The sequence below is a fragment of the Lutra lutra genome, chromosome 18 (assembly GCF_902655055.1).
Source record: "Lutra lutra chromosome 18, mLutLut1.2, whole genome shotgun sequence".
Classification (NCBI taxonomy): Eukaryota; Metazoa; Chordata; class Mammalia; order Carnivora; family Mustelidae; genus Lutra; species Lutra lutra.
This window is the reverse complement of record NC_062295.1, coordinates 9,414,103-9,441,392: the sequence shown is the minus strand read 5'-3', so window position 1 is coordinate 9,441,392 and position 27,290 is coordinate 9,414,103. Positions and strand designations below refer to the sequence as shown.

General features: G+C 45.2%; 1 protein-coding gene across 3 annotated transcripts in view; it reads left to right on the top strand.

The window, feature by feature from the left end:
• ZC3H7A (zinc finger CCCH-type containing 7A) overlaps positions 1-27,290 on the top strand; it is a 37,501-nt gene that overhangs the window by 2,494 nt on the left and 7,717 nt on the right. For 2 of the 3 annotated variants that reach the window (XM_047713152.1, XM_047713153.1), the window contains exons 2-19: positions 8,868-8,969; positions 10,394-10,433; positions 12,424-12,621; positions 13,725-13,883; positions 14,133-14,213; positions 14,347-14,385; positions 15,033-15,066; positions 15,551-15,834; positions 18,658-18,862; positions 19,968-20,032; positions 20,564-20,750; positions 22,156-22,317; positions 23,188-23,384; positions 23,663-23,763; positions 24,207-24,388; positions 25,047-25,123; positions 25,858-25,991; positions 26,423-26,528. In XM_047713152.1, the coding sequence (XP_047569108.1) occupies positions 8,902-8,969; positions 10,394-10,433; positions 12,424-12,621; positions 13,725-13,883; positions 14,133-14,213; positions 14,347-14,385; positions 15,033-15,066; positions 15,551-15,834; positions 18,658-18,862; positions 19,968-20,032; positions 20,564-20,750; positions 22,156-22,317; positions 23,188-23,384; positions 23,663-23,763; positions 24,207-24,388; positions 25,047-25,123; positions 25,858-25,991; positions 26,423-26,528 (2,319 nt within the window). In that variant the 5' untranslated portion in view covers positions 8,868-8,901. Of the gene's footprint in view, positions 1-8,867; positions 8,970-10,393; positions 10,466-12,423; positions 12,622-13,724; positions 13,884-14,132; positions 14,214-14,346; positions 14,386-15,032; positions 15,067-15,550; positions 15,835-18,657; positions 18,863-19,967; positions 20,033-20,563; positions 20,751-22,155; positions 22,318-23,187; positions 23,385-23,662; positions 23,764-24,206; positions 24,389-25,046; positions 25,124-25,857; positions 25,992-26,422; positions 26,529-27,290 lie in introns of those variants that run through there. The other variant, XM_047713154.1, reaches the window with a different exon arrangement.

Here is a 27,290-nt window from a genome sequence, read left to right as displayed (position 1 = left end):
ACCCTGAGATCATGACCTGAGCTGAAGGCAGAGGCTTAACCCACTGAGCCACCCAGGCGCCCCTAGGAATACCTTTGTAGGAGAAAGTACAAACACTGTGCGTATACCCTGCTCACTTTCTCTTTTGCTGTGTATGTCTTGTACGACTGTTTAGTATTCAGTTCTTGTGTTTAAACACATTATGTTATGGGTGAAGCATATTTCCAGATGCATATTTTCCCTGGACTGTTATCCTACCTCCTTGAGTCTGCTGCATCCCCATGGAAACCCTCTGCTCTAAGTTTCTTAAATGGTGTTCCTTGAGCGTGTCACTGTGTGTGTGTGTGAGTACGCAGAGGTGTGTTTATTCTGCCCCCCTAGAGTGTCCTTAAAATGCCCACCTGTCTGCCAGAGCTGTATTTGTCTTTCAGAGCCCAGCCCGGGGCTGACTTAGACTACTCGCCCTCCTCCTGGCATCACTGCCACTTACAGTGCAGAATAGCCTGGTGGATAAGAATTCGGGCTTGGAGCCAGCCTGTCTGGCTCTGAAACCCAGCTCTGCCACTTCCCTAGCTGTGATCCTGGACTGCTTGTGTTACTTCACTATGCAAAATTTCCTCACGGTACCTATCTCTTGAGACTATTATGAGGATTAAATGATTTAAAACATGCACAGCACATAGAACAATGTTTGGCATCCAGTAAGGGCGCTAAGTGTTAGCTATTGTTCTGTCTCTACACTATGTTGCAATCACGTATTCAGTTACCGCGGTGTCTTTTCTTAATGGGAGCTAGTTTCTAAAGTTGTCTAGTGAAGCTAAAATGCCACGTAAGAGTACAGTGTCCAGCTTCTAGCGTTGTGTTTTGTACCAGACTTTAGTATGATCAGTTTCACTGTATAGGCACTGAGTAAATAAGGAATTGTAATGAAGACCGAGGGCACCTTTCTGCCTTACCTAAAACTTCGGAATGAGTGACAGATTTAAAATCAGCTGATAGAAGAAAGATGAGATGATGAGGATATTCCAGCTTGTAAAATTTCAGATAATCCAATGAGATTTATATCTAGTTGAGTTTCTTGCTTTAAAGTGCACTATCCCATTCTGGTTCCCTTTTATTTAGGGAGAAGTGCGTCTGCCCTGCTTCTCCGCTGTTGGCAGGGAAGGAAACACATCACTGTGCTCCTTCATGGGTCGCTTGTGGTCTTTCTCTCTATCGGTGTCTCTGGTTGATCCCCGTTGTGTTGATTTCCTCCCCACCTTGTTCCCCTAACAGGTAGGAGGCAGAGTCCATCACAGCCAGCTCTATCTGCCTGGTCATTTCCTCCCTGGGACCCTCCATTGTCACGCCTCCCCTTTCATGTTGGGTGTTAACTCTCGGGCCTCTTATAAGAAGCATTCTCCTTTTTTTTTTTTTTAAGATTTTATTATTTGACAGAGAGAAATCACAAGTAGGCAGAGAGGCAGGCAGAGAGAGAGAGGGGGAAGCAGGCTCCCTGCTGAGGAGAGAGCCTGATGTGGGGCTTGATCCCAGGACCCCCTGGGATCATGACCTGAGCCGAAGGCAGAGGCTTAACCCACTGAGCCACCCAAGAAGCATTCCCTTTATGCTTGGCCCGTCCTTCGTTCTTCCATTCAAATATATATTGACCTGGATCCAGATGTTGGTAGATAATCAGTACTAAGAAAGACAAGGGACCTCTAGAAGCAAACAGCACAGTGAACATGGGATAAGGCAACAATTGAGGGGATAAGGGAAGGCCTTTAAAGGTGATATTTAAGCCAGGACTCCAGGGGAAAAGGAACCAGCTCTGTGAGGTTCTGGGAAGTGTGTTTTGGGTGGAGGGATTAGCAAGCACAATGCCCCAGAGACATGGAGCCCTTGACTCATCTGTGAACCCGCAGAAGCCCAGTGTGATGGGAGCTGAATGTGTGAGTGCATGAAGATGGGTGAAAAGAGGTCATGAGGATCCTCTGGACTATGACAGGTCCCAGTAAGGACTCTGGATTTTTTATCTAAGTGCCCAGGGAACCCCCTGAAGGAGTTAAAGCAGAGCGGTAACAACTGATTTGTGTGTTTAAAAGAACATTCCTTTTAGTTTAGTGTGGGAAGTGGAGGGGGGAGGGGACAGTGGAGAAGACTGGGAGCTCCTAGCCGAGGCAAGGAAAGGAAGATATTGCGACATCCACGTGAGTGAGTGGTACGATCTGTGAATCTGTGATCCGGCTTGGGGTGGCGGAGGAAGCCTGCGCCATGGCCAGATTTGGGGGGCCCTGCACATACTCCGCAGTGTCACCTGTGGGCTTTGTCAAGGGGCTGATGGAAGTGTGCTGGGAAAGAAAGAGGAGGGTGGTGCCAGGGGTCTGATTTGAGCAAGGGGGGAGAAGGTGGGTTTCATTACTGAAAAGTTAAGATGGAGCAAAGGGTTTGGATTGGCAGGAGAGCCTAGAATTGGGACCGTTCAAGTCAGAAGTGCTGAGTAAAAATCATAGACGGCTCAGAAATTCATATATGTCACAGCCTTACGCATATCAGCATAGACGTAGATGGTGGTCTTATAAATGCTGCTTGGAGACCAGGTAGCTCTTTGGAAGGGAATTAGACATATCCCTGCATCACTTCTTAGAGTCCACTGGTGGGTTGCATTAAAAAAAAAATTTTTTTTTTTTTTTTGTGAAACAATAAGAGTATTCAGAGAAAACATGCAGAGTTATAATTTCAAACTGGCAAAGGTGTATGTGAGTGTGTGTGAATGCAGGTGCCATGAGAGAAAATATTGATAACATTCAGCCACTTAGAGATAAAAGCTTCTGTCAGAAAGCATAGGAAACCAGGAAGGAATGACATCGAATGGGGAAGAACAATAACAACACCACAAAAGTCTGCTTTCCTCCCTCTGTAAAGAGCTTTCCTGAATGAGCAAAGCGCAGTCTGGAAGGAAAATGGGCAAAAGATCCGAGCAGACAGTTCATGGAGAAGGAAGTACAAGTGACATGACTCTTAGAGCAGCCTCCCTAGTGACAGAAGGGCTGAGACGGAAAGCTCGTCACATTGTCACCCCACTGTCACACGTTTCTTACCGGGGGTTTGGCAGGAGTGAAACACTAGAGGAGTGGTCCGTGAAGTGGTAAAATCGGGGCCCCTGTGCGATGTGGGGCAGGGTCGTGTTCTACCTTGGCAGTGGCTGGTGATATAAACACACGCATGCCGCCCTTAGCCCGTGGCATTTCTTTGAAGATACGCATGTATGTGTATCTGCACACACACGGACACACACACACACACACACACGGACACATACATGAAAAGTCCCGGGTGCCTGGTGAACTGTAGAGACTGGAAACGACCCAAATGCGCATCATCAGAAGCGATGGTACAACCGGATCCCGGCGGTTAAAGCAGCTTCTCGTGTGCCCTGGTAGGGAGTGCCCTTTGAGGTTAGGTGCGGAGAGACAGAAGCAAGTGCAGAACACATTGGGAGCCCCAGATGGTATAGAAAATGACAGACGCACAGGGTGGCTTGAACTCTTTAGTTTGAAATAATTACAAGCTCACAGGAAATTGCAAAGTGGTGTCTAGAGGCCCACGAAGCCTTCATCCATTTCCCCCAGCGGTGCCATCTCATGTCACCGTAGTGGAGGATCAAAGCCAGGAAACTGAGATTAGAGAATACTGTTAACCAGAGGACAGGCTCTTGCTCTGACCAGGTTGTCCGTGCACTTCGGTGTGTGTCTGTCTATGCAATTTTATCCCCTGTGTGGATTCACGGAGCCACCGCCGCAGTCAAGATGCTCTCATGCTTCACAACATTTCTTTGTCAGGACGTGGAAGAGACCGTAACAGTGGGTGGTTGCTCTGAGGAAGGGCGCTTGGGTGGCCTAGTGACAGGTGAGGAGACATTCCTTTTCACCGTCCTAGTATTAGGGGCAGGGTGGGGGTGGAGGAGGTCCGGGGGTGGGGGGGTGCGGCTGGGGAAGAGGAGGGGCTCCAGGAAAGGCCCAGGGCTCTCCTGTTTGGAGGCCCCGCGGGAGATGAAGCCCCAGTCTCAAGGAGGGAGTGGATGCCTGTCCTGCTCTGCGGAGTTTGAATAAGAAAAGTAGCTATTGGATTAACTTTATCAGATCCTTCCTCACTTTAAAATCGAGGCCAGGGGCGCCTGGGTGGCTCAGTGGGTTAAAGCCTCTGCCTTCGGCTCAGGTCATGATCCCAGGGTCCTGGGATCGAGCCCCTCATCGGGCTCGGCTCAGGTCATGATCCCAGGGTCCTGGGATCGAGCCCCTCATCGGGCTCTCTGCTCGGCAGGGAGCCTGCTTCCTCTCTCTCTCTCTCTGCCTCTCTGCCTACTTGTGATCTCTGTCAAATAAATAAATAAAATCTTTTAAAAAAATAAAATAAAATCGAGGCCAGATTTTAGCTGGATCCCAAAATAAGATGATGTATAAAACGTTTATCTTTTTTTATTAAAATTTTTTTTCAAATTTATTTGTTAGAGAGAGCGCGTGAACAAGCAGGGGGAGCAGTAGGCTGGGGGAGATGTGGGATTCAGTCCCAGGACTCTGAGATCATGATCCGAGCCAAAGGCAGCCATGTAACCCACTGAGCCACCCTGGCACCCTATCTTTTCTTTCTTTCAAAAACGGGAAAGGAGTGGGTGTATTTCTCAGGTGAAACTCAGCTGGAATGGAAGAAAATCAGGACAGAGATTGCCAGGGGTAGGGGTGTGGCAGGGATTGGCTGGGGAAGGGGCCTGAGGGAACTTCCTAGAGTGACTGTAAGGGCGTTATATCAAGGTGGGGGGGGGGGGCTGGGGCTGGATGACAGGAGTGTACCCTTTGTTCAGAACTTGCCTTGAAATTTGTGTGTTTTACAAGGAAAAAAAAGTTTCTGCATTTTACCTTAAAAACACTGTAAACAAACTTTGAAATCTAGGGTAATAATGTGCGTGCTGACATGCGTACTGATGAATTATAATTGACGTCTGCCGCTTTGCAGTTTATCAAAATAGTAAGGTGGATGGATGGATGGACAGAGGGACGGGCGGGTGGACAAAGATGGGCAGATGGGATAAATGGCAAAATATTCACTGTGGAACATAGGTATGTGGTGTTCATTGAGAAAGATTTGTAACCCAGCTCTGTGTACAGTTTGTCGTAGTGCAGTTTCAGGGGAGAGAACTAGAAGAACATGAGATCCCCTATCCTACTGCCTTTGACTGTCACCTGGTAACTATGTTCCCAAGGAAGCATGTGTTTCACGCTATTAAAAGAGCCTGCCGTCTTACTTTTTCTTAATCGTCTGCTTGGGTTGTCAGCTCTTTGCCACCGGCCCTTTGTCCTTAAGAGGTCGAGGTTCAAGGTTTTCTGGCACTTTTCTGGGGAAATAGCTCTAAGACTATTAACTCCGAGGATTATCCTGATCCCAGAATCCCTTCTAGGCCAACAGGGACCTCAGGCTAATTCCCCACCTTCACTGTAGGTTGGGAGGAAGGGGTCCTGTTCATTGAAGATAGGGAAGAGTTCTTGCTTTGGGTAGACTTTTGTTACTGACTTTCAGGCCTGACTGCTGTGATTCCCTGCCCCCCCCCCCCCGCCAGGTGTTATTCTGGGTGCCTTTGAGTGGTAAGCTCTTACCCTAAATTGGTCCCACTTTATTATTTTATTTTTATTTTTTGAAGATTTTATTTATTTATTTGATAGAGAAAGAGAGCACAGAGGGAGAGGGACAAGCAGACTCCTCGCTGAGCATGGAGCTCTTTATGGGGCTCCATTCTAGGACCCTGAGGTCGTCACCTGAGCAGAAGGCAGACACTTAACTGAATGAGCCACCAAGTCTTCCCAAAATTGGCCTCACTTTAAATAAAAGAGAAAAAAGGCTTGGTGGTCCCTTACGTCATCTTTTCAAGGAACGGTTCAGAGGCTACAAAGGCTTTTAAAAAATACCAAATTTTTTTTCTCAGCCGTAATTCCCTTACAGGGTTCAGGAAGAAAGTTTTTTTTTTTTTTTTTTAGGAAGAAAGTTTTAAAGGTACGCAATGACAAGGGCCTGTCCCCAGTTTTCTACCACCGCGGTGGTTCCGTCTGGAGCTGTATCGTGGATATACGAGCAAATGTGACTATATAGTCTCCCCCTACCCTTTTTGAAAAAATCACAACTGGGTTGTATTGTGGATACTTGGATCTTACCTTTTTTTTTTTTTTCCAGGGCAGTTTTTTTCTGGCACAATCCACTTATCAAGTACATTTTTTAACTTTTTCTTTTACATGTCGTGCCTCCTTAAATAACTTGGTACATGCAAGTAGAAATTTAAACTTTTTTTGTTCAGGAAATGGTCAGATATGTACAGGTGGAAGCGGAGAAGCCCCCCCACCGTATACTCCCATCGCCAGTTGGGACAGGTGTCCCTGTTTTTGGCAGTCTTGTTTGATTTCCACCCACTCATCCCCCTTTCAGCTAGATTACCTGAAAAACAACTCCAGAAGTAATGCCATTTGCTTTCCATGTCATGGGCTTTGGAAACGTTTTATTTTGGAAATACTTCACATATTGACGAAGTAGAAAGAAGCCCTGTTTGTCACCCACAGGCCGCGTCCTGCTATTTCGTTCTCACCTCTCTTTTTCTTTTTTTTTTCCCTGGTTGCTGGAATATTTGGTCTGATTTGATTTTTTTTTTTTTAAAGATTTTATTTATTTATTTGACAGAGAGAGATCACAAGCAGGCAGAGAGGCAGGCAGAGAGAGAGGAGGAAGCAGGCTCCCCGCTGAGCAGAAAGCCCGACGCGGGGCTCGAACCCAGGACCTGGGATCATGACCTGAGCCGAAGGCAGCGGCTTAACCCACTGAGCCACCCAGGCGCCCCTGATTTGATTTTTTTTAAAAGATTTTATTTATTTATTTGACAGAGATCACAAGTAGGCAGAGAGGCGGGCAGAGAGAGAGGAGGAGGCGGGCTCCCCACTGAGCAGAGAGCCCGACGGGGGGGGGGGGGGGGGGCTCGATTCCAGGACCCCGGGATCATGACCTGAGCCGAAGGCAGAGGCTTTAACCCACTGATTTGATTTGATTTGTTTTTAAGGTAGGCTCCACACCCAGCATGGGGCTTTAACTTGATCAGGACCTGAGCTGAGGGGCACCTGGGTGGCTCAGTCATGCAGCGTCTGCCTTCAACTCAGGTCATGATCCTAGGGTCCTGGGATTGAGCCCCACATTGGGCTCCCTGGTCAGCGAGAAAACTGCTTCTCCCTCTCCCACTCACCCTGCTTGTGTTCCCTCTCTCGCTGTGTCTCTCGCTGTCAAATAAATAAATAAAATCTTAAAAAAAAAAATGGACCTGAGCTGAGATGGAGAGTCAGATGCTCACCTGATTAGGCTGTCCAGGTGCCCTGCTGGAATTTTTTTTTTTTTTTAAAGGAAGTTAGGTTTTATTTATTTATTTGACAGAAAGCATAAGCAGGCAGAGTGGCAGGCAGAGGGAGACGGAGACGGGGAAGCAGGCTTAGTGGGGAGTCTGCTGAGTAGGGAGCCCGCTGAGTAGGGAGCACGACTCCATCCCAGAACCCTGGGATCATGACCTGGGTGGAAGGCAGGTGCTTAACTGACTGAGCCACCCAGGCGCCCCCTTGCTGAAATATTTTAAAGCCAACCCCAGATAGATCATTTCACATATAAAGACTTCAGTAAAGCAACAACTTGGGCAGAAGACCAAAATATTTAGAACTGACAGTATTTAAAAGATGAAAAAAGTGATCACCAGTTACCTACCTTTGGGGCATTCCAGAGCTCATCCCTATCCCCTACATTTTGAAACAGGTAGATTTAAAAATAAAACTATGAATGTCAAGCAATAGTGAAACTAAAACATTTCTGCTACAAAGCCTGGGTACAAGTTCCTCATCCGCCACATGCGTTCTCGTGCACAGTTTGTGTGAGCAGATGTCCTCTGAGGCTTAGGTCCCAGCACTCATGCAGGAAACCTGTGCGCCCTCCTCACCCCTGCCAGGGGGCATTTAACAAACCCTGGAGGTACTTCTGGTGGTCATGTTGGGGGAGTGGTGCTCCTGGCATCAGTGGGGGCTGGCTAGGGGTGCTGCTAACATCCTACTGTGCACAGGGCAGTCCCTAAAATAAAGGACTGTCTGGCCCAAACTGCTGAGCTGGAGAAACCCTGGTTTAGGATGCTGGGAGATGGTGTTTTATCACCGATCTCTTCCCTGTGGTTCTCCCTTAACTTGCCGGAAATTGCTTAATGAACAGTGATGGTCGGGCGGGGGTGGGGGGCAGACACAAATAGCTTTGACTGGTGTTGACGTTTGCCAGTAAACCCTTACTTTCTAGAAAATTCCAAATGAATGACTTCATTCAGATTTTTTATTCTATCAGTTGTATCCACAAGGATTATTTCAGAAGTTTGTACAACAAAATATATATAGGGTTTCCGCTCTGCTTACCAGGAAGTCAGACTCCCTCCCAGGCAAGCGGATGTGAAACCTTTCCACTTCTGGAGAGCTTCCAGAAGCCAAACAAGGCCAGGACTGTTTTAGCGGCAGCTTCTGCGTGCGTGCGTATAGAAAGGGAAGGAACAAAACTTGGAGCTGAAGCGGGGGAGGTGGAGGGGGTGGAGGAAAATCACTTTTTCACGGTGATTGTCCAGGAGGAGCATGTCGAATCAGTGTGGCTGTTGAACCTTGAAAGAGAGTGAGGACCCGATGCTTCTGTGCCCTGGGCGGCCCAGACCATCCAGATAAGCCAGGGTTCTCAGCGTCGGGGACCCCAGAGTCAAGGCATCAGAGAGGGACATGGCCACAAGTAATTGCATGGCAGGACCACCACTTATGGGTGTTATCATTGGGGTCCAGGAGCCTGATGTAACCCTATGTCTTGTTTCTTTTCAGATCGATCATTTAGAACGTGGATGTGTGGGGTAACATGTCCAGTGTGTCCGAGGAGAGAAGAAAAAGGCAGCAGAACATTAAGGAAGGACTGCAGTTTATACAGTAAGGGCTTGACTCGTACCTGCGTTCGTGGCACATGGTGCAGCTGACCCTCGAACAACGTGGGGCGAGGGGGTGCAGACCGCCCCCCCTGCCAATTTAAAGTCCACGTATAACCTTTGACTCCCAAAAATGTAACTACTGATAGCCTACTGGTGACTGGAAGCCTGACCAATAACATAAACAGTCAATGAACACATTGACTGTTAATGTATGTTCGTACGTTATATGTATTATTTCTGTTTTAAGGTAAAGCAAGCTGGAGAAAGAAAGTGGTAAGAAAGTCATAAGGAAGAGAAAATAACATTTACAGTACTGTATTGTGTTTGTTGAAAAAGAGAAAGTTATAAGTGGACCCACGCAGTTGAAGCCCGTGTTGTTTAAGAGGTCAACTGTACTTTTTATATTGGATTAAGAAGTCTTTTTTTTTTTTTTTTAAAGATTTTATTTATTTATTTGACAGACAGAGATCACAAGTAGGCGGGGAAGCAGGCTCCCCGTTGAGCAGGGAGCCCGATGTGGCACTCGATCCCAGGACACTGGGATCGTGACCTGAGCTGAACGCAGAGGCTTTAACCCACTGAGCCACCCAGGTGCCCTAGATTAAGAAATCTTAAATCTGGTTTATAAGTGCCCTTAATTCAGGTCTGAAATGAGATATTTTTATGCAGCAATAGTTTTTGCTCTTGTACTTTTGATTTCTTGTTCTGAAGTGTATCTTTTTTTTTTTTTTTTTTTTTTTTTAAATGACCTGAGCTGAAGGCAGAGGCTTAACCCACTGAGCCACCCAGGTGCCCCTGAAGTGTATCTTACTGTCCCTGATTTTTAGAACTAAAATCCTTCAGTGTCTCTGAAAATGTTAAACCGAGAGGAATTGGAACCTAATCCCATCAGAACACTTCCGAAGACTGGAAAGTGACTGAGAATGAACTTGTATGCAGGGCTTTTATAATCAAACATTTCTGTTAAGAAGCTTGGGCTTTAACTAGCCTTCTCGAGGGTGGCAGAGCGTGGCCGGGATGGTACAGCCCGGGGCCTGGGCGGACTTGTCCCGGCAGAGGGGCCTCCATGTTCTTCCCGGGAAGGAGACCACCTTCTCTGTATACAGCGACTCAGTCACAACTCTTAGTGGTTCGATGCTATTTCACAGATTTTTTGGTATTTGAGGAATTAAGCCTTCTTTTAGTAGAGGTAGGTTGGAGAAGAAAAGTGTTACACTTACTAAAGAGAACATAAAGGAAGAGTTACAGATTCTTCTTTCCCCATACCTACCTTATATGTGAGTCGTGGTGTTAAAAGAGAGGTAGGTCTTTCAGATGTGCTTTGAACCTGCGGCAAGCTAATAGAACCTGTTTTACAATGACTTCTGGATCAAGAAATCCTGATAAGAGCCCGATAATTACAGTTACTTGGTTTCTTTTTCCTAGGTCACCACTGTCATACCCAGGAACACAGGAACAGTATGCGGTAATGATGGGGAACATCTGCCTAAAAGCTCTGCAAGTAGCCTGAGAACTATCACGTTTAGTGGGGGTTGGCCGACGACGGCTTTGTGGGCCGAATGTGGCCCATTGTCTGTTGCTATGAATAAAGTTTTATTGGAGCCCAGCCACACCTCTTTGTTAATATGTTATCTGTGGCTGTTTGCATGACATATGGTAGCCGAGGCAGAGACCATCTGGCCCACAAAGCCTGAAACATTTACTCTCTGGGCGCTTAGAGAGTTTGCCAGTCTTATACACATACGAGACAACGGTATTTGTTGGTACGGGTGGACAGTTGTCCTGTATTGTCTTTCCTCCATGAGGGTAGTGTACACTAATTTTTCTTCTGAGACCTTTGAAAAATACCATGAGCCTACCTCTTAGCTCATTGAAAATAAGGGGGACAGATTATGTTGCAAAGGAAAGTACACACACGCTCTTAATTTAGGAGAAGAGAGGATCTAACAGGAGTAAAGGGTGCCTGGATCCTAAGAGGGGAGAGCTAGAGATGAACCTAGTTAGAAACACAGTGGAAGCCTGGTTTTCTGGGTCTTGGACTAAAGGCCCTGGTATGGACTGTTTGTTCACGTGTGGCTTCTTGTCTCTGTGGGTTTTGATCCTTCTAAATGTTCCTTCTTTCTCTCTGCCTCTCTCTCTCCCCCTCTTCTCTGTTTCCTTCTCTGCCTTTTTCCTTCTCCCTTCCCTCCCTCTCTCCAAACAGATGTAGAATCAGTATTTTGGCTCGGAAATACCCAGAACAATCCGTTCATTTTACAGTTCATTTTCTAGTCCTGACATTTGGGACTGGGTTCCCGAGAGATGAAGTGGCAGGTCACAAGTCACCTCCCTTGTTAAAGGTTGATCTGTCCAGTGTTCTTTACTACCTTTGTCAGCTTAGACAGGAATTTTGCAAAACGAGACTGAAGACTTGAATATTTGTCTGTTCTTGTACTATTTATCTGGTCTTGACTTTTTTTTTTTTTAAGATTTTATTTATTTATTTGACAGAGAGAAATCACAAGTAGGCAGAGAGGCAGGCAGAGAGAGAGGAGGAAGCAGGCTCCCTGCTGAGCAGAAAGCCCAATGTGTGGCTTGAACCCAGGACCTGGGATCATGACCTGAGCTGAAGACAGCGGCTTAACCCACTGAGCCACCCAGGCGCCCCTGGTCTTGACTTTTAAAAACATTAAAGCACTGATAGAAATCACGAAGGAACTTCTATATGTACTGAAACTTCAGAACTTTTATACATACCGAAAGGATGTGCATACTACAATTCCTTGGTGAGGAAAAGGTTTACCACCCCACTCCCCAATCCGTAATTGACTTGAGTGAACATTTACAAAAGGGGAAATACAATGGTCTGTAAAAATGTGGGACATTATTTGCAACTGATGAATCATAAAATTCTACCTCTGAAACAAAAAAAGATACAGAAACAACAACAACAAAAAAATGTGGAAAATCGTTGGTAATCAGACATGCAAATAAGAAAGGGGACAGTTTTTCCACCTAGAAATCGGTAGGGGTTTTATGTGTACACATACACAGATGCACACATCCTACCCTGTTTTGGGAGGCGGGGGGTGCCATGAAGGAAACTGCTAGATGTGTTCAGTGTTCCTGCCCCTTTGGAAGGCAGTTCAGAAATACTGGTCAGAAGCTTACGATGCTCATTCTTTGTGACCTAGAGTTTCCCCTTGTAGGACTTTCTCATAGGCACAGAGTTGGGGATGTGAACAAATAGTTTGCTGCATTTCTCTCCATGAGAAATGGAATTTCCTCTTTAAAAAGTGAGCAAGATGAAGCCCTCGCTGAGATGGTGGCAGGTTCTGGGTTCCTAGTTTCTTATAGCTGTGTTTCTTGTTCTGTTTCATCAAAGGCTCAGGAAGTTTTTGGTATAAAAACGAAAATTTCCTTAAACCTGGACTTGTTCCGTAAAGGGCTTCAAGTGGTCTCTTTCTTTTTTTAAGGTATATTTACGTGCTCTTGTGAGAAATCTTTTTAATGAAGGCAATGACGTTTATCGGGAACGTGATTGGAACAACTCAATAAGCCAGTACACAGAAGCTTTGAATATCGCTGGTTATGCCAAGTCTGAAGAAATTGTCATCCCTAAAGAAATAATTGAAAAGCTGCATATAAATCGTATTGCTTGCTATTCTAACATGGTGAGTTGTGATTTCTTTTAAAACAGCGTTTCTAGAGAGAAAAAAAGTTCTCAATGACATAGTACATTAAAAGTCAATTTTCTAATTTCTGTTTTGAAGAAAGACATACTGACGCTTTTAGAGTGGCTTGAGGCTTTGAAAAATCAGCTTTGGCTAAATGTTTAGGGATTTTAGAAATACTCTGTTTCTTGGACTGGTCCTCGAAGTTGCCGTGTGAGTCTGGCTTCTGGGCTGTGTCTGCTGTAATTGACGATGGAAGACACAGGTGTTCACAGATTTGTTTTCTGTAGTGGATTCTTCATCGGCTAGCTGTTTGGGAGTTACATTTCCAGGTGACATGTTTGGGTTTTTTTTTAAGATTTATTTGTTGGGGGGGGCATGTGCGTGCCCATGGGCAGAGGGAGAACCTCCAGCAGACTCCCTGCTGAGCTTGGAGCCTGATGTGGGGCTCGATCTCATGACTCTGAGATCAGGACCCGAGCCCAGACCAAGAGCCAGATGCCTAACCAGGGTAGCCACCCAGGTGCCCCCTCCAGCTGACATTTTTTTTTTTTTTTAAGATTTTTATTTATTTATTTGACAAAGGTCCTAAGTAGGCAGAGAGGCAGGCAGAGGTGGGGGGAGAAGGAGGCTCCCTGCTGAGCAGAGAGCCCGATGTGGGGCTCGATCCCAGGACCCTGAGATCATGACCTGAGCCGAAGGCAGAGGCTTTAACCCACTGAGCCACCCAGGTGCCCCCTCCAGCTGACATTTTCAAGAGCTCTGCCAAAGGGTAACTAGTGGAGAGAGTAGGACAGGAGACTGACACCTGGGGCATCAGCCGTGTCTGAGAAGTTTTATTTCCTGAAGATCTGGGGCTTTTCTGGCCAGATGTTCATGTTTATCTGATCCGGAGGTTGGGTACATGGGGAGTGATCTTTGTACTTTTGTATATTTGAAATTTCGTAATGAAGATAATTTTCAGAAAGAAAAGTGATACAGCAGACTCAAAAGTTTAAAAGGGTTGGGGGTAGTAATCTGGGTCTCCATGGGTTTGCATTTGCAGGAAGTCACCAGTGTAAGAAATGAGCTGTGGCTAACTTTTCTCTGGTCTCACACCCCAGGGTTTCCACGATAAAGTTTTAGAGGAGTGTGACGCCGTCCTCAGTTTAAATGCCAGTAACTGCAAAGCTCTCTATCGGAAATCAAAGGCTCTCAGCGACTTGGGAAGGTACAGAGAGGCTTACGACTCTGTAGCGAAGTGCTCCTTGGCGGTACCTCAGGTACGGATCTTGTGCTTCAGTTCGTTGTTACATCATAACCGTCTCCTTGCTTCCGTGTGGACAAGTGGCATTGAAAGAGTTAACGTTTCCAGCCAGCTGTCCGCATGCTCAGTTGGAGCACTCAGAAAGTGCTCAGAAAGCAAGTGTCTGGACAAAATAGGTTTATTGCTTTTCTGCCTGTTCGTCTTCATAGTCAGTACATAGAAGCCTCCATTAATCTTATTTTTGTTGTTCTCCCCACCCACCCAGGATGAACATGTAATAAAACTAACTCAAGAACTAGCTCAGAAATTGGGATTTAAGATAAGAAAAGCGTACGTCAGGGCCGAGGTAAGCCAGAGTTCTCTCCAGGAGGGATTTTCATTTCATTTTGTAACTTAGAGCCAGTTCTATTTTTAACTTGATTTTCTTTTCTTTCTTTCTTTCTTTTTTTTTTTTAATTCATGTCTTTATTTTCTTTCAGCTTTCATTAAAATCAGTTCCTGGGAATGGGGCTGCCAAGGTAAAGTGATTCCTTCTGTAAGACTCATAGCTTTTTATTTAAAAAAAAAAAAAAAAGAAGCATTGGCAGTTCTGCTTTTAATATTTTTGGTTTGCGTCTATTTTTGAGGGCTTTTTGTTCCTCAGACACATAATTGGCCAGAGCTTCCTGTCCTATAAAAAGAAACAAACAGCTCAAGTATTATCTTTTAACCAGCATTTCCTGAAGGCCAGTGGAGTGTTTTCCAGGATGTTCATAGATGTTAGGTTTTCTTAGAAAAAGTGGCTCAGGGCCACTTAACTAATTTGGGGAGTCACTGGGTTTAACACAATGAACAAGTTGTTTTTTTAAAGGTAAGTCATCTTGGAGCAGTTAGGATGCCATCGTGAGTTGGGGAGTGAGCGGTGGCGGGACTAGTCCCTCTGGAACGGGCGTGGTCCTGAGCATCCGTTGAGAAATAGTGTCCACAAGCAGCAGGCAGTGGTGCCCCTAGACCAGCCCTGCTTAGCCCGTGGCCCCAAACGTCCCATTTGTTTCTTGAATCTCAACTGGAAGGAAGTGCACTTTCTGCGGGAACTTGCGCTGCTTTCTTAGAGGGACGTGGACAAGACGGCTTGTAGCCTAGAACCCTGCCGATACTATGATCTGCTCTTTGGTTTAATTTCTAGGCTTTGAACTGTTCTGTGGAAGATATCGAGCCAGGTACGTTTTCACCTATCCTCTTCATCTAGAAAGTGCCAGCTTTAGACACTGTGTACCTCGTAGTGTCGTCAGATAAGATTCCCGTGTGGTTGTTAGTATTAAAGCGAGAATCATTTCCAAAACGAACTTTGGCTGCTGGCTGTGCGGGTAAGGGATAGATTTGACTGGAAGTCGGTAGGCGGCCCCTGAGCACCTCTTGCGGCCGCCCCCGCATCTCACAGCCCTGGCCAGAAGGGGCCCGGGCACCGTGAGAAACATGCATACGTTTTCACAACGGGATATGTCTATTCCTGGGTAAAGCAAATAACTTTTAGAATTCTTTTTACCCTTTGATTTGAATTGCTTTTCCTCTCTTTCTTCATTTGTTTGTATAATCGCTTTCCTAGTGTCACCTAGCTCTGCACTTTTTCTCTTACTGCCTCTTGACGCTCGTCTTCTGTGGGTCCACTGAGGGCGAGCGCGTGCGTTTCTGTCCGTGTTACAGATTTATTAACTCCGAGGCAGGAAGCCGTTCCCGTTGTCTCTGTGCCTGCATCCACCTTCTCTCACCAAGTTGGAAGTGAGCTGGCCTCCGTTCCCATTATGCCCTTAACTTCCGTTTTGCCGCTGCAAGTGGAAGAGAGCTCTCTGCCATCGACAGTGTTGGCAAACGGAGGGAAGACCCCCTTCGCTATGCCGGAAGCATTCTTGGATGATGGAGATATGGTCCTTGGAGATGAAATAGATGACCTTCTTGATTCAGCCCCTGAAGCCAATGAAACTGTTCTGGTAAATGTCAACGTTACTCTTCTCTTTTGAAGCCAGGCCTCATTTTTATTTATCTGTTACTTTTATTCTTTTCTTTTTTTAATATTTTTTATTTTACAGAGAGAGAGAGAGAGATCACAAGTAGGCAGGGAGGCAGGTGGGGTGGGGGAGGGGGCAGGAAGCAGGCTCCCCGCTGAGCAGAGAGCCCGATGAGGGGCTCGATACCAGGACCCTGAGATCATGACCTGAGCCGAAGGCAGAGGCTTAACCCACTGAGCCACCCAGGCGCCCCATGTTACTATTATTTTTTAGAGAGAGCGTGAGCGGGTTGGGTGGGGGAAGGGAGAGGGAACAGGAGAGACAGTCTTAGGCGGCTCCATGTTCAGCTCCTCTGCAGGGCTCGATCCCGCGACCCTGAGATCATCATGAGCTGAGCCGAGATCAGGAATTGGATGCTTAACCAACTGAGCCACCCAGTTGCCCCAGGCTTAATTTAAAAAAAAAAAAAATTGCCGTATAACTGTATTTTCAGTATTATCTGTAGGCTAAACTTTGGGTCTCTTACCTTAAAAATGACTTTTGTCCTTCTCTGGTGGTTCCAGGCTCATGTGGTTATTTTTTCAGTAAAATAGGAACGCTAATCTAGTGATGACCCAGTTTTCCTCAACACCTGTTGGAATCACATAGCATGGAAAGGGTGTGTTTAAAATTCTGAAAAAGAGTGGTGACTGGGTGGCTTAGTTGGTTAAGCCTCTCTCTTCAGCTTGGGTCATGATCCCAGGGTCCTGGGATGGAGCCCTGGTTGCTTGTGCACATGCACTCACTCTCTCTCTCTTTTTTTTTTTAAGATTTATTTAGTGGGGCGCCTGGGTGGCTCAGTGGATTAAGCCACTGCCTTCGGCTCAGGTCATGATCTCAGGGTCCTGGGATCGAGTCCCGCATCGGGCTCTCTGCTCAGCAGGGAGCCTGCTTCCCTCTCTCTCTCTCTCTGCCTGCCTCTCTGTCTACTTGTGATCTCTCTCTGTCAAATAAATAAATAAAATCTTAAAAAAAAAAGATTTATTTATTTATTTGACAGAGATCACAAGTAGGCAGAGAGGCAGGCAGAGAGGTGGGGGGAGGCAGGCTTCCCACAGAGCAGAGAGCCCGATGCGGGGCTCGATCCCAGGACCCTGGGATCACGACCCAAGCTGAAGACAGAGGCTTTAACCCACTGAGCCGCTACCCAGGAGCCCCTCTCTCTCTTTTAAATAAATAAATAAATCCTTTTAAAAAGATGTAAAATCCTGAAAAAGAATAGGCATTTGATTTTTTTTTTTTTTTTTTTTTTAATTTGACAGAGATCACAAGCAGGCAGAGAGGCAGGCAGAGAGAGAGGAGGAAGCAGGCTGTCCGCCGAGCAGAGCGAGAGCCCGATGCGGGGCTCGATCCCAGGACCCTGAGATCATGACCTGAGCCGAAGGCAGCGGCTTAACCCGCTGAGCCACCCAGGCGCCCCGGCATTTGATATTTAAAGAAAAATATGTCTTTTGGATTAAGGGCTTAAGAGATAATGCCTCAGGACAATTGTAGAGCCAAGGCCAGATCTGGACCCAGGCTGCTGCTTGTCTGGCTTACAACCTAAGAATGGGGGGCTGGGTGTGTGCTTCCAATTTTAAATGTTTGGAAGGAAAAAAAAAGGAGAACAGTATCTGGTGACACATGAAAATGATATGAACTTCGTATTTCAGGGACATCAATAAAGTTTTATTGGAACCCAGCCACGACCGTCCACTGAAGTAGTGTCTGTGGCTGCCTTTGCATTGCAGCCACGTAGTGGCATAGTTGAAACAGACACCGTGGTGGGCACAGGCTCAGATACTTAACATTGAGCCCTTGGCAGAAAAAGTTGACTGATCTCTGCCATAAAGTTTATTGAAATATCGGCAGCGGCAGCAACAGAGGAGGGGGAAGAGGCGGAGAAATTCAGGGCCGGTTTCAGCGCGGCTGAAGTAGAGGAAAAACAGGGTAGAGGGCAGGCACCCCGGGCTTTGCATCTTCCCACTCCGGTCTTCAGCAACTTTCTTCACCTTCGGTTTCCTGGTCTCTACCATGGCCATCAGGTAGGGTGTATCTAGGAAACTCTAACGGTTAACATGGATAGTATGTAACTTTCCTCTCAGTAACCTGTCGCAGTGAGTGGGGAGGAGAGGCAGCCTTCCATTTGTCTTGGTGAGATGGTACCTTCACATCCCCAGGAAGGATGGCTTCTGCAGCTCCCTTCGCTTGAGAGCCTTCCTTCTCCCCAGCCCCCACACTACTCCTCCGGAATAAGGCCTCTTCTTAGGAGTCTCCCGGTGGGGTGAAGGAAGGAAATCAGAGTGAAAGGAAATGGGAATGAAACATCTGGCTTGAAATAGCACCGGACATCACATCTTGATCTTTTTTGAAAAGTGGTCTTGGGGGTGGCTCGGTGGTTTAAGCCTCTGCCTTCAGCTCAGGTCATGATCTCAGGGTCCTGGGATCGAGTCCCGCATCGGGCTCTCTGCTCAGCGGGGAGTCTGCTTCCCCCCTCTCTCTGCCTGCCTCTCTGCCTACTTGTGATTCTTTCTGCCAAATAAATAAATAAATAAAATCTTAAAAAAATTATATATATCTACATATATATAAAGAAAAGAAAAGTGGTCTTGCAAAGAACTAAGCTCTATATCCTAGATTCTTCTACGGAATCTTGATTTTGATTTCAACTTTGTTACGTAATTGCCCAGTGTGAGACTTTGTGTCTGTGTGCTGACGTTCAGAGCAGTTCAGCCTACTTGTAACTGAGTTTCCTGGATTTTAACAGACTCTTTTTTTCTTCTCTAGCCATCAGCATTAGTCAGAGGAGCCCTCCCAGCAGCCAGCGTCCCCCCCAGCATACCCTTCTCGGCATCTCTCTTGGGCACCTTGCCCATCGGTGCGAGGTATGCTCCTCCGCCCTCCTTCTCAGAGCTGTACCCGCCTTTGACTTCATCCTTGGAAGATTTCTGCTCTTCTTTAAATTCATTTTCAATGAGTGATGCCAAGCGAGGTAAGAATCGAGCCATTCATGTAAATAATCACAGTTAATTTTTAAAAAAAAGACAGCGCGTGTTTGGCAGTGATTTGACTCTGGGTAGTTGGTACTTGGATTATTTTCAGGGTGGCTGAAAACTCAGTCTTCAGTTTTAACTGGCCTGGCCTGAACCGTGTGCCATGCAGGAGCTCGAGAAGCATAGGAATACATAGGGTTGTACGTGGCACTCATTTTTGTTTGCTTTCTTAAACAAGACAGCGTGTTAAGTGGGGTGACTATTGTTTGGGGGAACAGGGCGCAGAATGACTTTTACTGTTTCCGGCAAGGAAGGAGTACCCCATCTGAGAGAGCCTTAAAGACAGGCTATCCCTTTTAAATTCTGAACGAGGCACATAGTTAACGGTAATTTCCACTGAAGACTTTTCAGAATTAGACTTCTAGAATTCGAGTTTCCTGTTTCAGACTCCATTCTCAGAGGTCAACGGACCGCCTGGTATCTTAGTTTTTACAAGGGGTTGCTGAGTGTTTGGTCTGTCTGACTCCTGTTTCTGTAATTCCGGGTTTGATATATACTTTAAACAGTGATGATAACAATCTTCATATTTTTTCCAAGGCGCTGTTACGTGGTTAAAGGGAGAAAAATCATAATGATTAATTTCAAGAGATTGATATCTGAAAAACTTAAATTTGTGTGAAACAGAAGGGCAGAGAGCGAATAATTGAGTGGTAGACTGAGACAAAGAAAGTCATCGCGTCCTTACTAATTTCCTTAATGTGAAGAGTTCTGGCTTTGTACTTTGAAAAGGAGAGGCTCTTTTCCCTTTTGGAGTATGAATGATTTTCATAGTCTTTTTAACTGGTCCTGCTCTGTAGGCCCTGCTTTAGCTCATGGCTCTGAAAACAGCTCTTTATTTAAGTTTGTCTAAGGGTTGTGTGTGCCCTTGGTTTCCAGAGGGAGGTCCCCTGCCCAGTCTGGGTGTCGAGAGTGAGCAGGAAAGTTTGGAACGGGGATGGGGAAGTAACGCGGGGAAGTCGGGGAAGTCGTAGTCAGCCCCTGAGCCGATGTTCTTATCACATGATTAGAATGAGAAGGTCTGTTGAAGTGTTTTTATTATTTTAGATCTGTCCACCTCAACTTCTAGAGAGGGAACAGCGCTTAGCGGCAGTAATTCCTCCCTTTTACTTGTAAGTGTCACTTCCTCTTTTGTAAATACGTCGTTGCTTAAACTTGAACGTAGGCCTTTTGCTTAAGTAACTGACTTACTTGAATGGACGTGCTGGGGGAAATAATGCTAAAATAAGACTCTCCTGGGACACCCGGTCGTAAATGCTCTGTGTTTAAGGCTGGGTCTGTCGCAGACCCTGTAAGAGGCTGTAGCTCAGCAGAATCAAAAACAGGGGAGTTGAGATCAGGGCGGATAAAAATTGCACGCTGTGGTGCTGTCGAAGCAGAACTGTTACCTGTTACTTTTAAAAACTCGCAAGGAGGATCAAAGGCAATGGGGGAGGGACCTAGAGACCCAAGGAGAGGAAACCAAAAGAAACCGTTTTCTTATGTAGAAGCGCAGCAAGGACAGACTAGCACTGATTTCAGCGGAGGAAGAATTTTTTTTTTTTTTCACAAATTTGTTTCCTTCTTTAGTGATAGTGCAATATTTGTTGGCTGTTTTTTTTTTTTTCCCTGTTTTTTGTTTTTTTTTCTTGTTCTTCTTGCAGATGAATGGACCAGGCAACTTGTTTGCTTCTGAGAGTTTCCTGGGAATTTCAAGTCACCCCAGAAATGACTTTGGAAACTTTTTTGGAAGTGCAGTTACTAAACCACCTTCATCAGTGACACCCCGACATCCCCTCGAAGGAACCCATGAACTGAGACAAGCGTGTCAGATCTGTTTTGTTAAATCAGGTCAGGACCAAACAAAGGCGATGATGATATTAATAAGCTAGTCCATAGTCTGTGAGTTCTTAGGAATTAGTAAATATGCGTGGAAAACACCAGCTACTGTAATTCTTTCATCTCTATTTGAGGTTTTTGTGTTTGTTTGTTTTTTTTAAAGATTTTATTTATTTGACAGAAAGAGACAGGGAGAGAGGGAACACAAGCAGGGGGAGTGGGAGAGGGAGAGGCAGGCTTCCCGCAGAGCAGGGAGCCTGATGTGGGGCTCCATCCCAGGACCCCAGGGTCATGACCTGAGCCAAAGGCAGACACTTAAAGACTGAGCCACCCAGGCGCTCCTGTCCCTGTTTGAGTTTTTTCTTAGCAAACAGCAATTACTGATTTGGGCCCATTGGAGTTGAATAGGATAAGTCTGCTGTTATTTGATATGATTTCATTTATAGAATTATATGGAATGCAATATCTACCTGATTTTGAAAATCTCGAAATTTTTATGAGATTCTTTATGATCTGATCCCCGTACATGTTTAAGAGTGTGATCATTGGGGCGCCTGGGTGGCTCAGTGGGTTAAAGCCTCTGCCTTCAGCTCGGGTCATGGTCTCAGGGTCCTGGGATCGAGCCCCGCATCGGGCTCTCTGCTCAGCAGGGAGCCTGCCTCCCTCTCTCTCTGCCTGCCTCTCTGCCTACTTGTGATCTCGCTCTCTCTCTCTCTCTGTTAAATAAATAAAATCTTTAAAAAAAAAAGTGTGATCATTTTCTTTTTTCTTTTTTTAAAGATTGATTTGAGAAACAGCAGGAATGGGGGTGGGGAGAGGCAGAGGGAAAAACATGTTCCCTGCTGAGCAGGGAGCACGATGCGGGGCTCCATCCTTGGACCCTGAGATCACAACCTGAGCTGAAGGCAGACGGTTAACCTAACTGAGCCACCCAGGCGCCCCAAGAATGTGATCCTTTTCAAATAAAGCAAGAACTAGAGGAAAAGCATTCAAACACCAGTATTTGATGTAATGTTTATAAAATTAAAGTCTTCGTTGATTTGTTTCATATCTTTACCCGTAAGTCAGGTGCTAGAAACACAGAGTATCCTAAACTGGACCCAAATTCATTTCCTTTCTTAGTTGTGTATTTAACGGTGTTCTTTAGCATAAGAAGCCATCAGAATTCCTGCCCTCATAGTTAAGTAACGGTCTGCTTTGGGGCCACTGGTGTCGAATAAAACTTTGTATTCTCTGATAGCAGTTAAGAGGCACAAATTACTTCAGTAGCTTATTTACATTTGGGAGTTATAAAAATGGGATTTTTGTGGGAATGTAATAATCAGTATCCATCTGTTCGCATCTGCTTGTAAATGTGCCTGTGAAATGAAACGTTACTTTTGTGCCTTTGCGCAATCCTTCTTCACGTCTTTTCCAGGCCCGAAGTTAATGGATTTCACTTACCATGCTAATGTGGATCATAAATGTAAGAAGGATATTTTAATTGGTAGAATAAAGAATGTTGAAGATAAATCATGGAAAAAAATACGTCCAAGACCAACAAAAACAAATTATGAAGGCCCATATTATATATGTAAAGGTAATGTACTATAATTACTTAATTGGCATGCATGACATAAGTGATAAATTATTTGCTACATTTATTCTAATGGTTCCCATATTCCTGTTACCAGAAGTGTGTAGGTCGAGTTAACAGCAAGTTCCTTGGGTTGAGACATTTGTATTCTTTTCTATTCTTTTTACCTTTGTTTTTAACTTCTTTTTTTAATATTTATTTATTGTAGAGAGAGAGTAAGCAGGTGTGAGTGGGGGGTGGGGCAGGTGGGGGAGGAGAGAGAGAGACAGAGAGGGAATCTTAAGTAGACTCTCGCTGAGTATAAAACCCAGTACAGGGCTCGATCCCATGACCCTGAGATCATGACCCAAGCCAAAATCAGTAGTCAGCTGCTTAACCTGCTAAGCCATCAGGCGCCGAGTTTTCTTGATGTTGATGGACACAGGCTTTGACCATATTCCCCACAGAAAGCCATCTCACACTTGAAGTTCCCTGACTTAATGTAAACAGAATCAGAACGCTGAACTAAGGCTTTGAGAAGGTTACTCTTCTAGGTTGCTTTTGAGAGAAGTTCGTGGATTCATTTTTGTTAGATCACTTCCTCTGAATGGGCTTCGGATGTCCTTAAGTGATTTTTTAAACTTTGGTGGAGCACATGCGGGAATCAGAGCCTTTTCCCCCATCAGAGATTAAACAGTAATTCAGGCTCATGGGCTGTTGTTTTAGGGTTAAAACCTGCCCCCCACCCAACAGTGAGATGCATGTCCTTGCTTAAAGCTGTCCGTGAGTTGTTCCAAGAAACTCACAGGGTACCCTAAACATGTCTGATAGTCACTGGTTTTTGAAAAACCAGTGGCCACGTTTTCTCGGTCTTTCATTTGTCTGTCTTTCTAGATGTGGCCGCTGAGGAGGAATGTAGGTACTCTGGCCACTGCACGTTCGCCTACTGCCAAGAAGAGATCGACATCTGGACGCTGGAGCGGAAAGGGGCGTTCAGCAGGGAGGCTTTCTTTGGTGGCAATGGGACGATCAACCTCACCGTATTCAAACTTCTCCAAGAGCATCTTGGGGAATTTATATTCCTTTGTGAGGTACTGTCTCCAAACCTTATTTTCTACTGTAGAATCGGTGAGAGTTTCTGACTCGCAAGCCCAGAAGTAGAAAATACTGAGTGCTGGTCTGGCCATATGGGGACCATTCACTCAGCCACCGGCCATTACGACTAGGATCCAAAAGGATACAAAAAAACCCTCAATTTTAATATCTATCAGTAGAAGTGTGTAATATATAACTATGTGCAAAAGTATGGTACAAAAGTTCTGTTTTGCATTACGCTGTTGTGGTAACTCTTCTTCTCTGTCTGTTCCAGAAATGTTTTGATCATAAGCCTAGAATGATAAGTAAAAGAAATAAAGATAATTCTACTTCTTGTTCTCACCCGGTTACAAAGCATGAGTTTGAAGACAATAAGTATGTTGGTAGTTTCTAATTTTTTATAGTGACGCAATAGATTCTGTTTTTAGATCCAAATAAAACCAGAGTAGTATCTCCATAGGCATTTTAGGCCTGTGCTTTTGTTGTTGCTGTTTTGAAAGATGATGACTGTTTAAAGATGTCTCTTAGTATATTTGCTGGGAATTTTTAAAGGGATTATTAAATTGATGTTTAATACAGAAAAGCATTATTGATTTGTAGCCCCTTATGACAAGGATTTAAGTATCTTATGGCTTAATGTGTAGTTATCATCCCCTCTCCATTAATCCAACAGTTGTGTAAAGTCATTTATTTTTTTTGAGAAAGATTTAAGATGTATTTTCAGTCTAGAACTTGACCTGATGTACATATATATATTTTTGTTTTCTTTTGGAGAAACCATGGCAGAACAATAAAATATCACTCCATTTGTATCTCAGGTGCCTTGTCCACATTTTACGAGAGACAACGGTAAAATACTCCAAAATACGTGCTTTTCACGGCCAGTGTCAGCTTGATTTATGTCGACATGAGGTTCGATATGGCTGTTTAAGGGAAGATGAGTGCTTTTATGCACATAGTCTTGTAGAACTGAAAGTCTGGATATTACAGAATGAAACAGGTAGGTTTGTGTGTGGAGAGACGTCGCCTCGCAAGCCAAGAAACAGACTCCTCACTCCAAAGACCACACTGGTGGTCCCCAGGGGGCGGGTGGGGGGACGGATGGAAAAGGGGACGGGGATGAAGGAGCGTGCTTTTGGTGAGCGCAGGGGGATGGAATGAGGTGCTGAATCACTGGATGCTGTGCCAGGAAATAACAGAACCTGTAAACAAATCTGGAATTGGAAAAAAAAAAAACAAAAAAAAACTTAAATGAAACCCAAAGGTCTCTTCAAAAGCAGGCAGGCTTCGGCAGAGCCCTGTCACAGATTTTCCTCTGTCATCGTGATGTGGCCACATCACTGCCGATTTTGTCCTTCGCTGTAAACTGTCACTGTTCATTTCTGGAGTGGCTTATTTTGAGTACAGCCCCGTGTGGTGACTTGCTGGGACCAGTTCACTCACGTAGCCTGCTTTTGTGAGGAACAGCGATTCCTCCGACGGCATCAGGAGCTGCGTTTGAAATTACTCCGTGGTGGAAAAGAGCGACGTGACATGCATCCGTCGCTGGTGGGGGCTTGTTCTACGTGGGGGACAAGGAGGGAATCGAGTCTGTGGTCGGACTGGTGGACTGTCCATGCGCAGAGGGGGAGCCTAAAGGAAGGCTTGTACATTTTCAGGTATCTCACACGATGCTATCGCCCAAGAATCTAAACGGTATTGGCAGAATTTGGAAGCGAATGTACCTGGAGCTCAGGTATTTTCTTTTTCTTTTTTTTTTTTTCTTAAAGATTTTATGTATTTATTTGACAGAGAGAGATCACAAGCAGGCAGAGAGGCAGGCAGAGAGAGGAGGGAAGCAGGCTCCCTGCTGAGCAGAGAGCCCGATGGGGGCTCGATCCCAGGACCCTGAGATCATGACCTGAGCCGACAGCAGAGGCTTAACCCACTGAGCCACCCAGGCGCCCTCACTGACTTATTCTTAACGTGAAAAAAATCCCAAGTTTTAGTTGATCATCATTAAAAAAAGCAGGTGTCCTGTAATACCTGCCAAGCCTATAGGAGTCAACTCTCTTATTCAGTTTAATTGGCATAACAGTTGGTTCTTGGGCTGTGGGGAACCTGGGAGTGAGGGACATGGACCGTGTCTGTGGCTGTTTCCCATCTGGCAACACTGCTCTGTCCACTGCCTCCCCAGGTCAACCCCACCCCCCCCAACAAAATCCGAATTATCACCCTCCAGAGCTGGCTTTCCTACAGTGAGCTTTGGCATCTGTAATCTCTTACCATTCTCTTGCGTTGGGGGGAGAGTTGGAGATTTAGTTATATACTCAGTGTCTCTGGTTGTGTACGTAATGGGCAACTCATCACACCAGAGAGTATCAGAAATTGCGTGCTGTCACGAGAAAAGAGATGCAGGGCAATTCAGTATTTTGTTCTCCGAAAACTGGCACTCTCTTAAAAGTAAAATTTGGGTTTTAATTGTTTCAGGTGCTTGGCAATCAGATAATGCCAGGATCTCTTAACATGAAGATAAAATTTGTGTGTGCTCAGTGTCTGAGAAATGGCCAAGTCATCGAACCAGACAAAAACAGGAAATATTGTAGTGCAAAAGCAAGGCACTCGTAAGTAGTGTGTGAGTGTATCTGTGTGTGTGTGAGAGTGTGTGTTAACAAAGAATTTCATAATTCTCTGTTACATGGGTATAAAACCAAACGTAGAAGAAAAAACGATTGACTTTGAAGAGAACAGAGCAAAAGTGGATAACGTAGGAGTAATTGCAAAGTGAAAGGGATTTTTACCATTTCGTAGAGAAGAATTCAACAAAATTTGGTAGTGTCTTTTCTGAATTTGATCAGTTCTTCAGGATTCCTAGGGAATGTCTGGTAACAAATATGAACAGGAAATGAAATGACAGAATCGGAAGGCATTTCTTTTAGAAGGGTTGAGAAAAAAAAAAATCTCTGGTCCTTCAGGTACGAACGTTGTACCTGTCCCTTTATATTATGCCTTGTGCCAGTGTGTCTTTGTTTTTTCTGAACTCCATGTTTCTTAGGTGGACCAGAGATCGGCGTGCGATGAGAGTGATGTCCATCGAACGTAAGAAGTGGATGAACATCCGTCCTCTCCCCACAAAGAAACAAATGCCTTTACAGTTTGATGTACATACGTAATTTTTAAGCCACTTTTTTTTTATTAGGCATTTCAAATCATTAGAAAGTAGTAGTGATTCAGATTGAAACTTGGAGCCCTTTCAATGCTCGTCGTAATACCAAAATTTTTAAATGGTCCTCTTGTTTTCCTTCCCCTTTTGTATGTGTGGTTCTGTGACAGTTTTCAGATTGACTGGGATTGTATGAGTTACTCGGAAAAAAGGAACTAGTCAGCGAGCTCCAGAAGTAGTCACGGGCATGACCAACCTTATTTTTCAGATGAATTACTTTGGGAGTGAGTGGGAAAGGATTTCATTTAAACTTCATTCCTAGACTTTGCCATCCAACTCAAGGCCTTCTGTTACTACAAATGCTATTGAGAAGTTTCTTTGACTCAAGCAGTGGATACTAGCTGAAAGATACTCCACTTGTTAAGATTTTCTAAAAGTCACCCAAAGGAAAAATGGTCACTGTTCGAGGCACATTGTTCTTCAGAAACCTTTGGAAAGGAAGTACCAGACCTGCTGAAAGTTAGGGTACTTTTTCGTTCACGAGGTGGCATGTTTCTGCTCCATACCCTCTGCTGCCTTCCGTGGTCTTGAAGGTCTGAGCAGACCCTCTGAGCCGGCCTTGGACTTGACTCTCCACGAGAGAGGGTCTGGAGGGAAGTCATTGTGTGAGCTAACAGAGACACTTGGAGCATGGACAGGCAGTAAACTTTTTTGCCCTGATGGCGGACAGGAGGAGAGAACCGTTTGCCTAGAGAAGCCG